The 22,258-nt window shown below is 37.6% G+C and overlaps 1 protein-coding gene across 2 annotated transcripts in view; it reads left to right on the top strand.

The window, feature by feature from the left end:
• Mmrn1 (multimerin 1) overlaps positions 1 to 21,727 on the top strand; it is a 50,555-nt gene extending 28,828 nt beyond the window's left edge. Inside the window, exons 5-8 of one of the 2 annotated variants that reach the window (XM_021165625.2) lie at positions 988 to 1,161; positions 4,052 to 6,028; positions 19,442 to 19,591; positions 20,579 to 21,727. In XM_021165625.2, the coding sequence (XP_021021284.1) occupies positions 988 to 1,161; positions 4,052 to 6,028; positions 19,442 to 19,591; positions 20,579 to 21,000 (2,723 nt within the window). In that variant the 3' untranslated portion in view covers positions 21,001 to 21,727. Of the gene's footprint in view, positions 1 to 987; positions 1,162 to 4,051; positions 6,029 to 19,438; positions 19,592 to 20,578 lie in introns of both variants that reach the window. The other variant, XM_021165624.2, reaches the window with a different exon arrangement.
• Positions 21,728 to 22,258: the final 531 nt, after the last annotated feature.

Raw genomic sequence — 22,258 nt, 5'->3', positions numbered from 1 at the left:
ACATATTTATATATCAGATACATATGTGTATATATATATCAGAAGGCGTGATGAATGATGGTAGGGGAGCTCCTTTGAGAGGAGCAAAGGAAAACCTCAAGAAGGATTCTGATGACAAAGAGGAGGGTAATAAAACTTAAATATGAATGAAGTATGATGATAAATGTGCAGGAGATGACATAATGAAATCCGTTGTTTTAGACGATAACTCAAAGAATAAATCTTAAAAAGTGAACTTGGGTAATGTACCTAGAAAGTATTCTTTAATTTATATTGTGACTTCCTATGTTTAAAATGCTGCCAAGCCTCTGAATCAGTACAATGCAGGTGTAAAGGACCAGTGACAATTGTTGCTGTATGCAGTGATTCTCTCTAAATTGGGATCTACCTCTCATCGAGGATTATGTAAAATGACACATATTTAATGCTGGGACATAGTTTAAAGGTAGCAATGAACCATTAGCTGGGTGATAGCAAGCTCATTACTTTGGCTTTCCAACCCTCAATATTTTTATTTATTCTGAATGTGTTGACAGGTCTAAGATTTTTTTGAAAGTCAAATTACACAAATTAAAGACATTATAATGGGGCTGGAGAGATGGCTCAGCGGTTAAGAGCACTGACTGCTCTTTGAGAGGTCCTGAGTTCAATTCCCAGCAACCACATGGTGACTCACAACCATCTATAATGGGATCCAATGTCCTCTTCTGGTGTGTCTGACAACTACAGTGTACTCATAAAAATAAAATAAATACAGCTTAAAAAAAAGAAAAGGAAAGAAAAGACATTATAACATTATAATATTTTTGTAAAGGTTTTCCCTGAAGTTGCTTCATCGTTCATGTTGCCACTCACCTGTAACTTGTATTTTTAAATCTTTAAGCACATTTATGGTCTACTTTTATGGTTTCCTTTATACAACATAGTTTTTGATAGGTTTTAAGTCTACATGTTGAATGGTCCCAACTCTCTCTCTTCTACATGCAGCCATGATTCAAAAACTGGCAGAGCAGCTGAGCCAGCAGGAGAGGAAGCTGACGCTTCTGCAGAAGAAGGTTGACAATGCTTCTCTGGTGGCAGATGACATGAGGAATGCGTACCTCTCATTAGAAGGGAAAGTTGGGGAGGACAACAGCAGGCAATTTCAATCTTTTCTAAAAGGTAAAAGTAAATGAGATTTAAAAATGCATTCACTTAAAACACAAGACAAATTCCTCAGTGACATTGTCTCCTGACATTTGAGATCTTTGCTCTAGATGAGATAGTAAAGAAACAGGTATTTTTAATCGGGGAATTGAAAAACATGTAACTTCAAAATAATTGGAAATTGTGCATTGAAATATATTTTTAATACTCACTTGTTGGGTATTTTGTACCTAGCTGCATAACTTATATTTAGCCATAGTTAGGAATAGCCCACTGGTCTATCAGGGTTGTTAGAAAGGGTGAGCCTGGTGTTGCACAGGAACACACAAAAGGGGAATGCAACAATTATAATTTAAAGCCTTTAAAGAACTAAGTATGAATAACAACAACAAATGGAATAATATTTAACTTACATAAAACAAAGTCACATGGAATTTAGAGAGCCGCCCTACAGAGGGATTAATATGAAGCATGGGGACATGATTTTGGAAATTCAGAAACACCTAAATGTTTATTTAATAATGAGGTTGTAGAAATGCAGATGGAAAAAATGTTATCAGGAAACACATTTTTAAGTTGATGTTCTGCTTGGTGTCTTTTCAAACACTGCTGTGATATTAATATTTACTCTGTAATTTTCCCAGACATCCTAAAGAATGGTAGCTGAAGAGACAAATATATTTTCATCTTGTCCTCATCACCTTCAGCAAAATCCATGGTGATATTATATATGCATGGTGTTCCTACACTGTCAATCATACTTTGACCTCTAGATCATGTCATTTTTTGATAGTTGAAATTAAACATCTATCAGCAATTTTTCCACCTACCTAATTCAATGAGGCTTACAATTTCTTTTTTCTTATCAATCTTGAAAGCACTGTGGGTGTCTAATGTGAAATTACAAATTCAAAAAACTAACCCTCACTAGTATATACATTTTATTATACATTATCAAGTTTTGGAAGTTATGAGAGTTGAAAATAATTTCAACTGACAAGAAATGACTAAATTATTCTGCGAATGATGGAGACATATTTGTACTATAAAGTAATGCCTTACAACTGCCTTACAACTTAAGCTGTCATTTTTCTATCTACATGGTATATAGAAATATATTCACAAATACTTGTTAAATAAACATGTATCTGGCAAAATGCTAGCCAATATGTCTGCCTTGTTAACAGATAAAAAGAAAGAACCGTTTTTTTCTGTATAATTTCTCTTATTGTAGCTATTCAAAATTTTCTAATTTAGCTTTTGTTCCTGGTTTGCTGCCATGGATTAGTGAATGATATTTCATGGTTTTTATATTCTTATTCTTTTGTGCTTTTCTATACTTAGCAACAATAATCTTTTAAATACATTTCCAGGAATATGGTTTACAGGATTTTTGTACCAGAATAATTATTATCAAGACGTTCAAAAAAGAAATTTTGTTCTTCTAAAATTTCTCTTTTAAAATACTTTATATGTGAGTCTTCATGCTTGCTACATATTTTCTAAGATGTGAGACCATGGAACCCATTCACCCACTTTGTGAACTGGCTGCCTGATAGCTATAACTTGGTGATGGCCTACTGTGTAGAAGTTTCTTTTAAAAATACTTTATTGCCCAAATCTCATACATGATCATTGTACATTTTTTGGTAAATTTTAATGAATAATTCTTCTATTTATAATTCTTTGTAGCTAGACTTTATATGTTTTACTTTTCTGTTGTTTCTGTGTGAGATAGTGTTTTTGGTTGGTTGGTTGATTGGTTTGGATTGGTTTTATTTTAAACTTTTTAAACATTCTTTCTATTTATATCATTTGGAATAATTCAGGCCAATTTTTTTTTTTTTTTTTTTTGGTTTTCTGAGACAGGGTTTCTCTGTATAGCTCTGGCTGTCCTGGAACTCACTTTGTAGACCAGGCTGGCCTCAAACTCAGAAATCCACCTGCCTCTGCCTCCCGAGTGCTGGGATTAAAGGCGTGTGCCACCACGCCCGGCTCAGGCCATTTTTCTTGATCTCCATCTCCTTTCTTCTCTCAATCCCTTTTCTTTCTTCTTTTCTTTCTTTCTTTCTTTCTTTCTTTCTTTCTTTCTTTCTTTCTTTCTTTCTTTCCTTCTTTCTTTCTTTCTCTCTTTCTCTCTTTCTCTCTTTCTCTCTTTCTCTCTTTCTCTCTTTCTCTCTTTCTTTTTCACACATTCTCAATGTGTGATCAGATATATTTCCAGGTGTTGGAAATACTATCATGTGTTAATTACTGGCATTTTTTCCTTTCTTTTTATGCTAAAAGTTAATGTCGTGTTATAAGCATATCTTAAATTCCTCTTGTAATATGAGTGTCACTCATTTTGTAAAAACAACTAATTTCACCACGTTACTGTAAGCCATTTTGAAATCTTATGGATATCTATATTTCCTTCTACTTTTTAAAGTTTTTCTCTGTGAATTATGAACACTGTGATTCCACAATATAAGCCTTGCACTTAATTACTAGACACTTGACAAAGCAGTCATACACTGACACCAGGTATTCACTCAGACAGAAAGCCCAGCCCCTCCTATTTTCATCACAACTAGACCTGGGATTACTATAGAGCAGCCTTTGTCACTGCAGTGAAAAACATTTACCTTTTGCCTTTTACCTTTAGAATCATTGTTGTATACTGTTAATGTGTTCTACATGGTAATTGACCTTTTATGTTCAGATTTCTGTCAAGAATGTAATTATCTCTTACTAATTCCTCTAATTTTTTTCAAATATCATAAATGTACATGGGGAGAAATTATTTTCATTAATACCTGTAGTTAGTGTTTGACTTTAAAACTTTAATCTCTCTACAGATGCATCTTTCTGATTAAAATGTGTATATGTTTACATATGTATTTATTTATTATCTTATTCTCTGTAGCTCTAAAATCAAAGAGTATTGACGATCTGCTAAAGAACATCGTAAAAGAACAATTTAAAGTCTTCCAAGATGATATGCAGGAGACAACTGCCCAGATCTTCAAGACTGTGTCAAGTCTATCAGAGGTCTTGGAAAGTACCAGGCAGGCAGTTCTACAAGTGAACCAGTCCTTTGTTTCATCAACAGCCCAGAAAGACTTTGCTTTCATGCAAGAAAATCAGCCCACGTGGAAGGACATCACAGATCTAAAGAACAGCATCATGAACATCAGGCAGGAAATGGCCTTGACCTGTGAGAAGCCTGTCAAGGAACTGGAAGCAAAGCAAGCTCATTTGGAAGGAGCACTAAGACAGGAGCACTCACAGATTGTTCTGTACCACCAATCCCTCAATGAAACTCTCTCTAAAATGCAGGAAGCACACACACAGCTGTTATCAGTTCTACAAGTATCAGGAACAGAGAATGTTGCCACTGAGCAATCCCTCAACAGTAATGTCACTAAGTATATATCTGTGCTACAGGAGACAGCAAGCAAGCAAGGTCTGATGCTGCTGCAGATGCTCAGTGATTTGCATGTCCAAGAGAGCAAGATCAGCAACCTTACCATCCTTTTGGAGATAGAGAAAGAATCAGCCAGGGGAGAATGTGAGGAAATGCTATCTAAATGCAGGCATGACTTTAAATTTCAACTCAAGGACACAGAGGAAAATCTGCATGTGTTAAATCAAACACTGTCTGAGGTTATCTTTCCCATGGACATCAAGGTGGATAAAATGAGTGAGCAGCTGAATGATTTGACATATGACATGGAGATCCTCCAGCCTTTGCTGGAGCAGAGGTCGTCGCTTCAACAACAGGTTATACGTGAGCCAAAGGAAGCCACAGTTACTCGAAGAGAGCTACAAAACCTGATCGGTGCCATCAACCAACTGAACGTTCTTACCAAAGAACTTACAAAAAGACACAACTTACTGAGAAATGAAGTGCAGAGCCGTGGTGAAGCCTTTGAGAGACGCATCAGTGAGCATGCCTTAGAAACAGAAGATGGCCTAAATAAGACAATGACTGTTATAAACAATGCCATCGATTTTGTTCAAGATAACTATGTGTTAAAGGAGACTTTTAGTGCTATGACATATAATCCCAAGGTTTGTGAGTGTAACCAAAATATGGACGATATTTTAACATTTGTTTCTGAATTCCAGCATTTGAATGATTCTATTCAGACTTTGGTCAATGACAAAGAGAAGTATAATTTTATTTTGCAAATTGCTAAAGCCCTTACAGCAATTCCTAAAGATGAGAAACTAAGCCAGTTAAACTTTCAAAATATTTATCAACTATTCAACGAAACCACTTCCCAGGTGAACAAATGTCAGCAAAACATGAGTCATTTAGAAGAAAATATGCTTTCAGTAACAAAGACTGCCAAAGAGTTTGAAACTCGTTTGCAAGGCATTGAATCTAAAGTGACCAAGACACTCATACCTTACTATATTTCATTTAAAAAAGGTGGCATCCTATCAAATGAGAGAGATGTTGATCTTCAGCTGAAGGTACTAAATACCAGATTTAAGGCACTAGAAGCAAAGTCCATCCATCTTTCCGTGAGTTTTTCTTTGCTTAATAAAACTGTCCGTGAGCTTTCAATGGCATGCCGTAATGCTTCTACAGGTAGCTGTGGACAGAATGCACTCATACCCATGTGGACCAAAGGCTCACTGCCAGGCAGTCAGAGTTCTCAGAAAAGTCTGACAGAACTTGTGGAATTGATAGTTGAAATTAAAACTCAAGCCGCCCTATCTAATTTAACTTGGAATGTTGACCGATTGTTATCTGACACTCTGGCAAATATTGTCAAGCCTCAAAAGCAGATAAAATTGCAGAAGAAACCCAACACACTTAAGAAAACAGTGAACATGACCACCATTCTGATAGGCCGAACACAAAGGAACACAGACACCATTATACATCCTGGTAAGTTGGAATTGAAAAACAACTTTGAACCTCTTTCATGCTATAGGTTGCATGCCATGGAGCAGTTCCTAAAGTATAGCCAGGCTGAGGCATGGGAGGCGTTTTCTCATACTTGAGCAGAGTAGGGTACAAGGTGACAGATATGCTCTATTGCATCTGATTGAATGTAAGTTAGATGTCAATCAATGCACAGCTGAACTCTAATAGATGTCCTGTCTACATGTTTCAACTCTTTCTTCCCAGAACACTAGAAAATAAACTTGCTCTTAGAAAAGGCATCTCTCTCTATAGCTAGCTAAAGATATTTATTATACAATTAGTTTCTTAAATAAGGCCATAAATTAATTTAGGCTTTAGTGGATACAATTTGAAATATGTTCTCAATAAATATCTCAAAAAGTGACTGCTTGCCTTAAGGGACTACTTAGGAATTGAATTTAAGTAGACTCCAGAAAGCAATAAATGTAAAAAACAAGCAAAAAAAAAAAAAAAAAGAAAAGAAAAGAAAAGAAAAAAACTGCATGTATGTACAATTTTATAAGGAGTGAGTTACCTTTGAAGTTCAGAGCAATGGTTTAGGTGCAGTGACAAGACTTGGAAGTGTGGTGCTGCTGTAGTGTCAAGCATTGTCTCAGACCAACACTAGAACACAAGTTAGGACTGTTCTAATTAAATGTGAGCCAACACAGCAAGGGTAAGAAGCGGTAGTTGCAAGGGGACTTGAAAACTGCTGTGACGGTGAAATCAATAGAACACAGGAACAGTGGAAAGAGTAGGGACCTAAGAGTCAGGTCTTGATTCTGGCCCTCACTGTAACACTAAGTTTCTATTTTATTTAGTAGCCTTAGAACAAAACACAACAAACAAGCAAAACAAAAACCATTCTCCTTCTGCATCTATTTCTTCTGCTGAAATGAAGGGATTGCAGTCAGTAATCTACTGGGGTCACTGGGAGACATGTACCTGCAGATTGTCACTGGTGAGAACAACCACTGTTCACAGCCTGGATGCAAGGCCTTTGCAGAGGAGAAAAACGCATCCTGCAGTTCAGAAACTGTGAAGTGAGAGGATGGCAGTGCCATCAACAGAGGTTGCTGACTTCTCTCACTTGAATGATTGACTTGATACTTGAATTTAGCCACTGATAGGGAATAACGCAGTTCTGATTTTTATTTTACTGACTGGGGCCTTGATAAAACTCCTTGCTATTTAGTTACTTATTTTTCAGTCAAATTTTATAGTCCTATTTATTGAGGTTAATAATTAAAATTTCTTTATTGCATCTCAATTAAAACACCAATAATGCTGCCAAGACAATAACGAAGCCTTGGTCCAGTTCCAAGTATGCTGTAGCAATAACTTTCAGTGAACTCACTTTCTTAGGAATCCTTTCAAGTAGATGTGCATTTGCTCACATATTAACCTGGCCCTACTGCTGTGGACTATAAACTGGTGGAACCAACAAGGACTAGATAAGGTGATAAAACCAGGGATGGTGACTAAAACCCCTGAGGGGCTGGAGGTTGACTTGCAGGGTAAGATGCTTGCTATGAAAGCCTGTGGGCCTTAGTGCAAGTCCCCAGAACCCATAAAAACAGCCAAGCATGGCTGTGAACATCTGTAACCCTAGCACAGTGGACCAGAGACAGACAGGTCCCTTGAGCTCACTGGCTAACCAGTCCAGCAGAAATGTTGAGATCCAGGTTCTGTGATGAGACCCTGTCTCAAAGAGAAAGATTGTGAGCCACTGAGGAAGACATCTGACATCACCCCCTGTATCATTCACAGTAACATACTCAGATACACAGAAATGCACACACACAGCATGTATACTACACAATACACATAGAAACACATAGACCCAACACACATAAAAGGAAAGAAAGCAAGGAAGGAAGGAAGGAAGGAAGGAAGGAAGGAAGGAAGGAAGGAAGGAAGGAAGGAAGGAAGGAAGAAAGAAAGAAAGAAAGAAAGAAAGAAAGAAAGAAAGAAAGAAAGAAAGAAAGAAAGAAAGAAAGAAAGAAAGAATAAAGGACAGGCAGGGAGGAAGGAAGGAAGGAAGAAAGGAAGGAAGGAAGGAAGGAAGGAAGGAAGGAAGGAAGGAAGGAAGGAAGGAAGGAAGGAAGTCTATTATAAAATAAAATACATCATCTGATGCACCTTTATATCAGTTGTGCTACACATCAGCCAGCACATTGGCTAAGTTTGGCTCTGTTCTTTACACTTATCTTAACAAAAGTACAAGCTGTAACAAATTTCCCTATGCCCTTTGACTTTTGATATTGTAGGGTAGAACCTGCACTACATTTTCTTCCACATAACTAAAACCAGGGGATAACACCATCATTTCTGGAACCTCTTTGTCATATCAACAATATTTACAAAATATGATTCGTTTAGAGATAATCTGTATATCAGTTTTAATTTTGAGAAACGATAACTTACTTTGAGGCCTGACACTAATCCTATTCTATTTTACATTTTTTTTTTTTTACTAACATTCACTCACTTCAGGCTTTGGAAATACACTAGATAACATTGCTTCTTCCAGCAATACCTATAAGACAGGTATTATCACTTTACTTTAGAGAACCAGGAGGATGCAGAAAAATAAACCACAGCATTCTCCAGCTATCAGATGTCCTGGTCTACTGCAACAGTCTCCATCCTCAGTTCTCATGTGCAGAGATGGGAGACTGTATTCATCTCTCTTCTTCCTTCTGCTTTTCTCTCCTGCATCCCATACTCTTCAGAGTGTGGCTATGACTGTGCATTTTGTGTGGTCAAAGTTGATATTGCAGAGAGTTTCCTTTATCAAGGATTTAAAGACCAGCAACCAAGTCCAACAGTGATGCTGCTGAAGTTAAGGTACAGTTTTCAGTTTGACTTTCTTTATAACAGGCTTTCTTTATAACAGGCTTTCTTTATAACAGACTTTCCTTATAACAGTTACCAAAGTCTCATGAGTTATTCATGAAATCTGCCTCTATTGGATGTTGTAAAAGCTAAGGCCTAAATCCACTTATGGCAAACATGGCATCTACCAGGCCAATGATGAGAAGCTATTCTGGCTTAATTACCAAATATTTGATTTGTTTCTAAACAGGATGCAAATAAATTTCAAAGATTTTTTTTTTTTGGTTTTGTTTTAATGTCATGTTTGAAGGGTTTTGGGTTTTTTTTTCTTTGTTTTTTGTTTTTTTGTTTTTTGTTTTTTTATACAGCAATTGGCTGGCTACATTCTCAACCCTTCCCAAAGTCTTTGTAGAATAGTTTCCTTCTAGATTATTTTCTATTTAGATGATTCTATATATTACTTAAAATAAGACTTTTAAGTACACATTAAGATAAGGTATATTTGATAAAGATGACCTTTGAAGAAGATGATTAACTGTGAGGTAATTCAGTTATGAAGGCTGATTGAATTTAGAACACATCATCTATTTTAGAAACTCTGAGAACCACACATTTGGTGATGCTCCAGTATAACTACAGTTCCTGAATTAGGTAGACTCACAGCTAAAATTACACTTAAAACACACACACAGAGAGAGAGAGAGAGAGAGAGAGAGAGAGAGAGAGAGAGAGAGAGAGAGAGAGAGAGAGAGAGAGAGAGCAGCTATGGCAAAAAAAATATTAGGAAGACCCAGAAAATCCACCAATAAGTTTCTTTGTGTTCTGTGTGAAGGGGAAAATGTATAGGCTCAATGGGTAAGGTTGGTGTTCTACAAACATAATGACCTAAATGTTATCCTACAACACCCATGCAAAGCCACAAGGCATGAAGCTCATGATAGTGATCCCCACATTGGGGAAGTATAGATAAATGGACTCTAAAAGCTTTCTTGCCAGCCTAGCAGAAATAGTGGTCTTTCCATTCCTTGTTTCAAGGGAATAAGGCTAAGAGCCACAGAGAACACCCAGTGTCCTATACACACACTCACACACATTCACAATCATCAATCAATCAATAAAATTTGAATTTCTTTGATTCAGACTTGAGATAAATCAGCAGGCCAATCTTGTTTGGAGATTCTCAATGTGGTAAGAATAAATCAGTTGCAAATACCAGTAACTAAGGGTCCCAGGAGAGGGCCAGGAAGTGGAAGCTTAGTAGATGTTGACATCCAGGTACATTTTCTGACCCGTTAAAGGAAATTAGCATGGAGGAAATTATTCAGCAACCTAGTGTTGAGGAACAGCTTGATAGCACAGGGGCAATATCAGCACTGCTTTAAAATTACAGTAAATGGACTGGCAACAAAGAAGAGATTACATAGACAAAATTTTGTCCATTTATTTACTGTCTTATTTTTTGAAGATTTGCCTGTGTAATAACAGAATTCAAACATATCTCAAGAAAAATATTGCAAAACAACTTCCCAGATTATAGGTACAGTAAAGACAAATAATGTGTCTTTAATCGTGTGATGGTAATGTGTAGTGTTGCACTAAAACTCATTTGCATAGTTTTTCTCATCAGTGAGTGTCTGCTCTTGGATTGCAAAAGACAACAAGCTTATCTCATATTTCAGCTCCTATATGGCATCTCCATGGCCTGAAAAAAATCCACCTACAGTCACACAACCGTATTTTATTTTTATCTTTTGGATCATTTTTAATTTTACTCTGTTTTAAATATTGCTTCATGAACAGGTGACTAAGACCTAAATAGTAAGATTGTTGGGGCACAGTCCATCTTTCAAAAGAATTGGATAAATGTTACCCAGCTTCTGCAGAATTTAATGCAGAAATTAACTTGCATTCTCTAAATCAACTTATAAAATGTCCTAAGTTTGTACTATCTACCCACTAAAATGTATATATTGCACAATAGAAGGTTTTAACAGCAATGACATCTACATTTTAGACTATTAGTGTCACACATTTCACATTTGTCTGGACAGTGTTTTAGATGCTGGTGAGATTCTTTTAAGAGTATTGTATTCCAGAGCATTTGGAGCAGAAAAAAATAAAAATATTGATCACAAAACTTGTATGTTCTGAAGCTGTCCAGAGGCAGTGGGGCAGGACCCCTCACTAATCCCCTAGAAACTCCATTGTGCCATGAGCAGGGATCACAATTACTAGTCCTTTGCAATGTTATCATTTACATCAGTGGTTCTCAACCTTCCTAATGCCATGTCCCTTTAAAACAGTTCTCATGTTGTGGTGACGCCCTAACCATAAAATTATCTTATTGATACTTTATAACTCTAATTTTACTACTGTTATGAATTGTAATGTAAATATCTGATATGCAGAGCCCTTTGTGAAAGGGTTGTTTTAACCCAAAAGTGTCACACTTCACAGGTTGAGAACTGTTGGTTTAAATGAAAAAAGAAAGTAATATATTGATGCTAAAATGGAGTAAATAATAAAATCATAAAGTAAAATAATAATATTAATAAATTGTGTATATAACATGCTTTATAAATTACACAATCTATTTCGTATGTAATAAATACAAATAACAATAAAGTAGAAGAACACAGTGTGCAAATTTGGTCGTGAAACTCCTTTTGAATAAGTTCTGATTGAGTGCTGAGAAAAGCTAAATAGATGGGTTGTACATTCAAGTCAATGTCCATCTTCATGTGCCTGACCCATGGAGCAGGTAGTTACAGTCACAAAATGCAAGTGTTCATAAAGGCAAGGTGCTCTGAAGTGGAAGGACCTCTATAATGGGTTCAAAATTAGCACTTACCTTTTTGAAATACAGTAACAGGGTGAAGAAGAAATTATACATGGAGTACATACTAGAGATCAAAATGCAGAGGCCAGAACAAATTGGGACTGCCAAGCTATCTGAAGACAACAGAAAATTAATTTTAGTCACATTCCACATAGGGAAATCAGCATTGAAATTTTAGCCATGCTACTTGCACAGGATAGCCGAATGTTGTGTTGGTAAAACTGCTTAACTAATTGTAATGATCCCTATTACACCCGTGTGATCTTTGTGAAACTGTGAAGACAGAATTTTGATAAGGAACTAACCACAAATTCAAACTTTCATTAACTTATTCATTCATCCTTCAAAGCTTTGCCATTTTGCATATGTCCCCCACTGGGTGGATTCATAGTGATGTGTTTAAGGAGTAAACTGTGAGCCCTGATGTCATATAGTGTGACATTCTTTTGGAAGTAAAGACACATGAACAATTATAATCAAGTGTGATAAGTTCAATGGGAGATCACATACAGCATCAGGCAATAATTGAAAGAGTGAAGGTAGCTATAGCATCAGGGATGAGGAAAGGTGACAAATAGTTTTATATGTTAATCCAGAAAAAATTGCCTATTGAACACCTAACCATTTTTAAAGTACTGTAGAAATAGAGAATAATATGAGTCATAGGGTGTATAAAAGCTAGTTGTAGCAACTTATATGTAATTTCAACTGACATGCAAAGAAGGCAACATAAAAGAGAAACCATGGAAACAATTGCAGAAGCCAGGAGACATCCTGATAGATGAACAGGAGGCACAGGGCTGAAGTCCTAGTAAGCAAGAAGTATGGTTACAAGAAGTTTGGATTAGTGCACTAATAGGATAAATTTCATTTCCACAACTATACAGAGTTGGACCCTTCTTGCAGATTAGTGACTCCATTGGGATGAAAGACAGGCAACATGCTCTGTAATGCTGAGACAAGAGCAAAGTGAGACTCCATCACAGAAAGTAACAGGAAAGCAGAAGGAGAGCTGAGTGTGCACACTAGACACTGAATAGCAAGCAGAAGTCTTTTCCTTGAAGAAGGGATTGGAATGAGTAGAAACAGAGAGAGCCATCATATCACAGAGCCTTGACTTTTTCTCCCTGGAGTAGTTTGATGTCTTACAGGCCTAATCTGTAAGTGAGACTGGTTGACTTCCTCATCTGGGGAAGTAAGAACTGTAGAGCTGATCAAGCCAAAGAATCAATTCATTATCCTGCAGCTCTATTGTGTAATGGACCATTGCTAGTGAAGCTCATTACAGAGCAGTCTTCCAGGAGTTGGTCATGGTGCTAGGTCAGAGGATAAAGACCAATGAAAGTAGTGCTTTGCAGACAAGAATTCACAATTCAATAAGCAATGAAGACTTGTTGGTTGTTTTCAAGCTACCAAGAAGTAGGCAAAGTTCTAGAATGAGAGCTCACTACAAATGTAAAGCTTGAAAGCCTGATTCAAGGGGTGAAAGCAGTCAAGAAATACAGATCAGTTTAATATATGTTATAAAATATGGTGTATGTAATATATATAAATATATGAAATTTATTACCTAAGCTGTTCAAACACTTTTCTAGATGAGAGAAGTAGTTTATAGAGAATATGTCAAGAAAATTCAAATCATTTTAGACTTTTCAAGGAAAATACTAATATATTCTCTTTAAAAAACATTAATACAGGCATGAAGTTTGACCACATTTTGAATAAATTACTAATACACATTTAGAAACAGAGAATATACAGATACATAAAACAATTATTAAACAAAATGAGTTACAATTTTTTTTTGAGCTATAAATTTATTTATTTTTTTTTCACTGTTTTTTTTATTACATATTTTCCTCAATTACATTTCCAATGCTATCCCAAAAGTCCCCCATACCGCCCCCCACTTCCCTACCCTCCCATTCCCATTCTTTTGGCCCTGGCATTCCCCTATATTGGGGCATATAAAGTTTGCAAGTCCAATGGGCCTCTCTTTCCAGTGATGGCCGACTAGGCCATCTTTCGATACATATGCAGCTAGAGACAAGAGCTCCGGGGTACTGGTTAGTTCATCATGTTGTTCCAACTATAGGGTTGCAGATCCCTTTAGCTCCTTGGGTACTTTCTCTAGCTTCTCCATTGGGAGCCCTGTGATCCATCCAATAGCTGACTGTGAGCATCCACTCCTGTGTTTGCTAGGCCCCTGCATAGTCTCACAAGAGACAGTTATTTTTGGGTACTTTCAGCAAAATCTTGCTAGTGTATGCAATGGTCTCAGCGTTTAGAAGCTGATTATGGGATGGATCCCTGGATACGGCAGTCTCTAGATGGTCCATCCTTTCATCACAGCTCCAAACTTTGTCTCTGTAACTCCTTCCATGGGTGTTTTGTTCCCAATTCTAAGAGGGGGCACAGTGTCCACATTTTGGTCTTCATTCTTCTTGAGTTTCATGCGTTTAGCAAATTGTATCTTATATCTTGGGTATCCTAAGTTTTGGGCTAATATCCACTTATCAGTGAATACATATTGTGTGAGTTCCTTTGTGATTGTGTTACCTCACTCAAGATGATGCCCTCCAGGTCCATCCATTTGGCTAGGAATTTCATAAATTCATTCTTTTTAATAGCTGAGTAGTACTCCATTGTGTAAATGTACCATAATTTCTGTATCCATTCCTCTGTTGAGGGACATCTGGGTTCTTTCCAGCTTCTGGCTATTATAAATAGGGCTGCTATGAACATAGTGGAGCATGTGTCCTTCTTACCGGTTGGGACATCTTCTAGATATATGCCCAGAAGAGGTATTGCTGGATCCTCCGGTAGTACTATGTCCAATTTTCTGAGGAACCGCCAGACTGATTTCCAGAGTGGTTGTACAAGCTTGCAATCCCACCAACAATGGAGAAGTGTTCCTCTTTCTCCACATCCTCGCCAGCATCTGCTGTCACCTGAATTTTTGATCTTAGCCATTCTGACTGGTGTGAGGTGGAATCTCAGGGTTGTTTTGATTTGCATTTCCCTGATGATTAAGGATGTTGAACATTTTTTCAGGTGCTTCTCTGCCATTCGGTATTCCTCAGGTGAGAATTCTTTGTTCAGTTCTGAGCCCCATTTTTTAATGGGGTTATTTGACTTTCTGGAGTCCACCTTCTTGAGTTCTTTATATATATTGGATATTAGTCCCTTGTCTGATTTAGGATAGGTGAAGATCCTTTCCCAATCTGTTGGTGGTTTTTTTGTCTTATTGATGGTGTCTTTAGCCTTGCAGAAGCTTTGTAGTTTCATGAGGTCCCATTTGTCAATTCTCGATCTTACAGCACAAGCCATTACTGTTCTATTCAGGAATTTTTCCCCTGTGCCCATATCTTCAAGGCTTTTCCCCACTTTCTCCTCTATAAGTTTCAGTGTCTCTGGTTTTATGTGAAGTTCCTTGATCCACTTAGACTTGACCTTAGTACAAGGAGATAGGAATGGATCGATTCGCATTCTTCTACATGTTAACAACCAGTTGTTCCAGCACCATTTGTTGAAAATGCTGTCTTTCTTCCACTGGATGTTTTTAGCTCCCTTGTCGAAGATCAAGTGACCATAGGTGTGTGGGTTCATTTCTGGGTCTTCAATTCTATTCCATTGGTCTATTTGTCTGTCACTATACCAGTACCATGCAGTTTTTATCACAATTGCTCTGTAGTAGAGCTTTAGGTCCGGCAAGGTGATTCCACCAGAGGTTCTTTTATCCTTGAGAAGAGTTTTTGCTATCCTAGCTTTTTTTGTTATTCCAGATGAATTTGCAGATTGCACTTTCTAATTCGTTGAAGAATTGATTTGGAATTTTGATGGGGATTGCATTGAATCTGTAGATTGCTTTTGGCAAGATAGCCATTTTTACAATGTTGATCCTGCCAATCCATGAGCATGGGAGATCTTTCCATCTTCTGAGATCTTCTAGAATTTCTTTCTTCAGAGACTTGAAGTTTTTATTATACAGATCTTTCACTTCCTTAGTTAGAGTCATGCCAAGATATTTAATATTATTTGTGACTATTGAGAAGGGTGTTGTTTCCCTAATTTCTTTCTCAGCCTGTTTATTCTTTGTGTAGAGAAAGGCCATTGATTTGTTTGAGTTAATTTTATATCCAGCTACTTCACCGAAGCTGTTTATCAGGCTTAGGAGTTCTCTGGTGGAATTTTTAGGGTCACTTATATATACTATCATATCATCTGCAAAGAGTGATATTTTGACTTCATCTTTTCCAATTTGTATCCCTTTGATCTCCTTTTGTTGTCGAATTGCTCTGGCTAGGACTTCAAGTACAATGTTGAATAGGTATGGAGAAAGTGGACAGCCTTGTCTAGTCCCTGATTTTAGAGGTATTGCTTCAAGCTTCTCACCATTTACTTTGATGTTGGCTACTGGTTTGCTGTAGATTGCTCTTATCATGTTTAGGTATGGGCCTTGAATTCCTGACCTTTCCAAGACTTTTATCATGAATGGGTGTTGGATCTTGTCAAATGCTTTTTCTGCATCTAACGAGATGATCATGTGGTTTTTGTCTTTGAGTTTGTTTATATACTGGATTACGTTGATGGATTTCCGTATATTGAACCATCCCTGCATCCCTGGGATGAAACCTACTTGGTCAGGATGGATGATTGTTTTGATGTGTTCTTGGATTCGGTTAGCAAGAACTTTATTGAGGATTTTTGCATCAATATTCATAAGGGATATTGGTCTGAAGTTTTCTTTGTTGGGTCTTTTTGTGGTTTAGGTATCAGAGTAATTGTGGCTTCATAGAATGAGTTGGGTAGAGTACCTTCTGTTTCTATTTTGTGGAATAGTTTGTGAAGAACTGGGATTAGATCTTCTTTGAAGGTCTGATAGAACTCTGCACTAAACCCATCTGGTCCTGGGCTTTTTTTGGTTGGGAGACTATTAATGACTGCTTCTATTTCTTTGGGGGATATAGGGTTGTTTAGATCATTAACCTGATCTTGGTTCAACTTTGGTACCTGGTATCTGTCTAGGAACTTCTCCATTTCATCCAGGTTCTCCAGTTTTGTTGAGTATAGCCTTTGGTAGAAGGATCTGATGGTGTTTTGGATGTCTTCAGGATCTGTTGTTATGTCTCCTTTTTCATTTCTGATTTTGTTAATTAGAATACTTTCCCTGTGCCCTCTAGTTAGTCTGGCTAAGGGTTTATCTATCTTGTTGATTTTCTCAAAGAACCAGCTCCTTGATTGGTTGATTCTTTGAATAGTTCTTCTTGTTTCCACTTGATTGATTTCGCCCCTGAGTTTGATTATTTCCTGCCGTCTACTCCTCTTGGGTGAATTTGCTTCCTTTTGTTCTAGTGCTTTTAGGTGTGTTGTCAAGCTGCTAATGTGTGCTCTTTCTAGTTTCTTTTTGGAGGCACTCAGAGCTATGAGTTTTCCTCTTAGAAATGCTTTCATTGCGTCCCATAAGTTTGGGTATGTTGTGGCTTCATTTTCATTGAACTCTAAAAAGTCCTTGATTTCTTTCTTTATTCCTTCCTTGACCAAGGTATCATTGAGAAGAGTGTTGTTCAGTTTCCACGTGAATGTTGGCTTTCTATTATTTATTTTGTTATTGATGATCAGCCTTAGTCCATGGTGATCTGATAGGATGCATGGGACAATTTCAATGTTTTTGTATCTGTTGAGTCCTGTTTTGTGCCCAATTACGTGGTCAATTTTGGAGAAGGTACCATGAGGTGCTGAGAAGAAGGTGTATCCTTTTGTTTTAGGGTAAAATGTTCTGTAGATATCTGCCAGATCCATTTGATCCATAACTTCTGTTAGTTTCACTGTGTCCCTGTTTAGTTTCTGTTTCCATGATCTGTCCATTGGTGAAAGTGGTGTGTTGAAGTCTCCCACTATTATTGTATGAGGTGCAATGTGTGCTTTGAGATTTACTAAAGTTTCTTTAATGAATGAGGCTGCCTTTGTATTTGGAGCATAGATATTCAGGATTGATAGTTCCTCTTGGAGAATTTTACCTTTGATGAGTATGAAGTGCCCCTCCCTGTCTTTTTTGATGACTTTGGGTTGGAAGTCAGAGTTACAATTTTAATTACACACACACACATTGTCACAAGGGATGTTGGTCAGTAAATAAGTACCTGACATACAAATCTGAAAACCAGAATTCAGATCATCCCCAGAACTCATATAAATAGGCAGGCATAGCTTATGTTTGTAACCCCAGAATTTCATTAGAAGTGGAAAGATTGTGGGGCTCATTGGCAGACAAAATAGTCAAATCAATGAGACACAGGTTTAATAAAAGGCCATGTTAAAAAGTCAGGTGGAGAGTGATCAAGGAAGATATCCTACACTAACCTCTGACTTCCACATGCACCTAATAACACAGCTGAACACCCATCCAGGAAAAGTATTTTATGTACACACTCAATGAATGTTTGTTCAACTGTAAAATAATAATAATAATAATAATGCAGAAAATTAAATGGAATTAGATGTTATCAAGGTGAATGAAATAAGCCAGGCTCACACAAATGTCATTCCCTTCATATGTGGAGTCCAGACATTACATATGATGACAAAACAGTCTATGTGGGATCCAAAATTCAAGTGATCTACACTGTTTGAAATAAGTGAATTTTAAACTTACATTACTGCCACAAGGTGGTGCCATAATAGTAACTGTGGCAAGGGAAGGAAAGATTCTTCCAGCATATTTCTCTTACAAATTCTCATATTTTTATGCTAGGTTTGTGCCTGCCATTGTAATTTGGAATTCTAGCAAAATTAACTATTTTTGTGTCTACTATACAAACTGGAACCTCAGAAATATTCTTGTGTGTGATCATCAGAGGTTTTCTACAAATACAAATCACTAAATTTGTAGGTTAAGTTTTGTTTGAATTTGTCACTCATTAAAATCTTAATTTTCAAAATAAGGTTTTTATCTTTAGGTGATCAAAAATGAGAGATTGTTGTGTTTTGTTTTCGTGTTAAAAAGGTAGAGCTGGAAGAATGGCTCAGAGGGCTAGAGTACTTACTATTCCTACAGAGAACACTGGTTCTGTCCCCAGCGCCCATGCCAAGCAGCTGAAATCGGCCATAACCCTCGTTCTAGGAGACCCAAATCCCTCTGCTGACATGAGCAGGAATCTGCACACACATGGCACATAAGTTCACGCAGATGTGCACACAAACACCATAATTATTAAATAATATCACATCTTAAGAAAATAAAAAGTGTCTTTCTTCTCTAATGATTAAAAACCTTACCCTTATTATTTATTTAGTTAAAATATACTTAGTCCTGTATATCTGCTTCAAAGCTAACCAGAAGTTTAATATACTGACATAAACTTGATCACAAAATTATCCTTGCCTCACACAGTGGGGTCAAATATGAGGGTTTTGCATGAATACCCTCCCTAATGGGTGTCAGAGATAAGGTGGCGCACGCCTTTAATCCCAACACTTGGGAGGCAGAGGCAGGTAGATTTCTAAGTTCGAGGCCAGCCTGGTCTACAGAGTGAGTTATAGGACAGCCAGAGAAATCTTGTCAGGGAGAGGGAGAGGGGGAAGGGGAGGGGGAGGGGGAGGGGGAGGGGGAGAATCTGCATTATGTCCCAGGTTCAGCATTTCAACTATCCTGTTGCACATCTCGGGTTTGAGACAAAGATAGATTGTCCCCTTTTGTTGTGATTCCTTTTCAGTAGCACAGGAACATTCCAGCTGCAGCAGCTTCCCTTGCCAGAATGGTGGCACGTGCATCAGCGGGAGATCCAACTTCATCTGCGCTTGCCGGCACCCATTCATGGGTGACACTTGCACCGTGAAGATCACGGAAGATAATGCAGTAGCACCAGGTACTCACCCCCTTATGCTTCTCAGTGTCACATGCGAACACATGCTGGACATACTGTGAAAGATCATTTGAGCCTTCTTAGCTTGTTCTTCATGTTTTCTTCACTTCTGTCGATTGGTGTTGTTGCACATTTGCTTTGAAAGTGTAGCACTCCTGACCCTGAGGCTACTCAACAGGAAAGGCTACTGGATAGCAGCTAACACCTGAGTTTGATGCACACATCTCACAGGGAAATGCGAGAATTAATTCCCAAAATCTGTCCTATTGGACAGCTACACATACACACACACACACACACACATGCACACACGCATGCGTGCATACACTATGCATACAATAATAACATGTTTTAATGTAGCACTCCAGATCCTGGTTTTTAAACAAAAAAATACACACATCATTTTAAAATATATTAATTTTAGTGGCCACGGGATATTTCAAATCAGACCTTACTGATTTCTGTATCTGAGAGCACATTTCAGTCCATTTTAAATCTTGACTAAGTGTATGTGGCATTATTACATAGAAACTTACCTTGGCCTGCTTCTCCTTGGTGAACTTGGCTTCATTTCACTTCATTCTCAGCCACTAGAAATTATCATGGAACCTTGTCTCCCCATCCTGGAGGTTTCCCTTCCTGCAGGGAATTTCCACATCCCATGATAATTGTTCAGTACTTTGAATTTCATTATCTCTTGGCAGTGTGATACAGCATGCAAATGACCTTGCAGGCATTTCTACAGGACAGTTGCCAGAAGTCACAATAGACCCTTATCTCAGTGGAGAAACTGAGGCTTCGGGAGACTTGGTGTTTCCACATTTAGCCTACAGTGGAGGCAGACATCCAGATACAGGGGCATCACTCAGTTTGATAGAGAACTTTATGTTTCTGCTAAGTCTGTGAGACTGAGATAAAATGAGAGCTATAGGAAGAAAAACAAGATAAAAATCCTGAAAAATAACTCCTGTCACATTTTTCCTTGAACAGATTTTTCCAAAGGATCATACAGATATGCTCCGATGGTGGCGTTTTTCGTATCTCACACTCACGGAATGACGGCACCTGGTCCTATCCTGTTCAATGATCTAAGCGTCAACTATGGGGCCTCATATAACCCAAGGACTGGCAAGTTCAGAATTCCATACCTTGGAGTGTACATATTCAAATACACCATTGAGTCATTCAGTGCTCATATTTCCGGTTTTTTTGTGGTGGATGGAGTAGACAAACTTAGATTTGAGTCTGAAAATGCTGACAATGAGATACACTGTGACAGAGTTTTGACTGGGGATGCCTTATTTGAATTAAATTATGGACAGGAAGTGTGGTTGCGACTTGTAAAAGGAACAATTCCAATCAAATATCCCCCTGTGACCACATTCAGTGGTTACTTGTTATACCGCACCTAAGTTTGTGTGAGAGGTAGACTCTCACCTCTCTACTCCAGCATTCTCTCCTTTTCATTTATCCTTGTATGCATATCAGCTCTGTTGTAGTATTTCTACACTAAATGAAATATGTCATTGAAGAACCTGAATGTTTATTTCACAAAATGATTTGTATGTCCTGTGCAGAGGGGGTCCTTTCTCCTAAGGAGACACAGAGGCATAGAAACCCAATGTGACCATTACTCACAAGCATGTGTCTGCCACCCCGGGAATGCCTACCTGTGCTCCTTTCCTGTGAGTCTTTCCAGTGTAGAATAAAATGTCACAGCAGATTTCCCAAAGAATCTTAAATTTTGTTATATTCTGTATTTATAGCCCTAGAAAAGAATCTCCTAAAATAACAAACTTAAATAAATAATTCAAAGAAAAAATCCCATTTTTTAACTTCTAATTTTGCTTTACTGTTGAGTTGATCAGTTTTATAAAATAAATTTGCATTTGTGTTCAAAACTAAGAAAAGTAAATTATAAATATGAAGTATGCTTAAATATTATCTTTGCAAAATTGGAAAATGGAGACATAACTAATGCCTATTTAGACATTTTACATCTAATTTTGTGTATGCTACTTCTCTGCCTCTATTAGATAACATGTGCATGAAGACAAGTACAACACTTTTCTATTCATATTCTTCTATTATACTGTTGTGGGGAAATTTGGGTTTCCTTTTGTGTATTCTTGCTCTTAATAATAAAGGGATTTAAAGATAGGCTCTGAGGGAAGTTCAAGTGTCATTTCTTTAAAGCTTGAGCAAAATGTTACAACTATACATTTGGGCAGCTGCTGAGAAGAGAAAGACAGAGAAGAAAGAAAAGAAATCATGTGCTCTCTCTCTCTCTCTCTCTCTCTCTCTCTCTCTCTCTCTCTCTGTGTGTGTGTGTGTGTGTGTGTGTGTGTGTGTGTGTGTGTGTGAGTGTGTGTGTGTGTGTGTGGTGCAGATCGATATATGCATGCTTTTACACATGTGTAAGCATGCATATGCAGGGCAAGGTTGGTGTTGGGATTCACCCTTGATCACTTTTCCACCTTATTTGATTGAGGCCAGGCATCTCAATCAAACCGCAAGCTCTAGGTTATGGCCAGTCTGGCCAACTTGCTTTGGGGTTCCTCAGTTACTGGAACTACAAATAGGCAGCCACACCTGACCAACATCCTGTGGATTTTGAGAAGCAAAGTCAGATCTTCACTCTTGCCAATCAAACTCTAACTATTGGGCCAT

Source organism: Mus caroli, unplaced genomic scaffold (genome assembly GCF_978045245.1).
Source record: "Mus caroli unplaced genomic scaffold, Mus_caroli_1 scaffold_7, whole genome shotgun sequence".
Taxonomy (NCBI): domain Eukaryota; kingdom Metazoa; phylum Chordata; class Mammalia; order Rodentia; family Muridae; genus Mus; species Mus caroli.
This window is presented reverse-complemented; position numbering and strand designations above follow the sequence as displayed.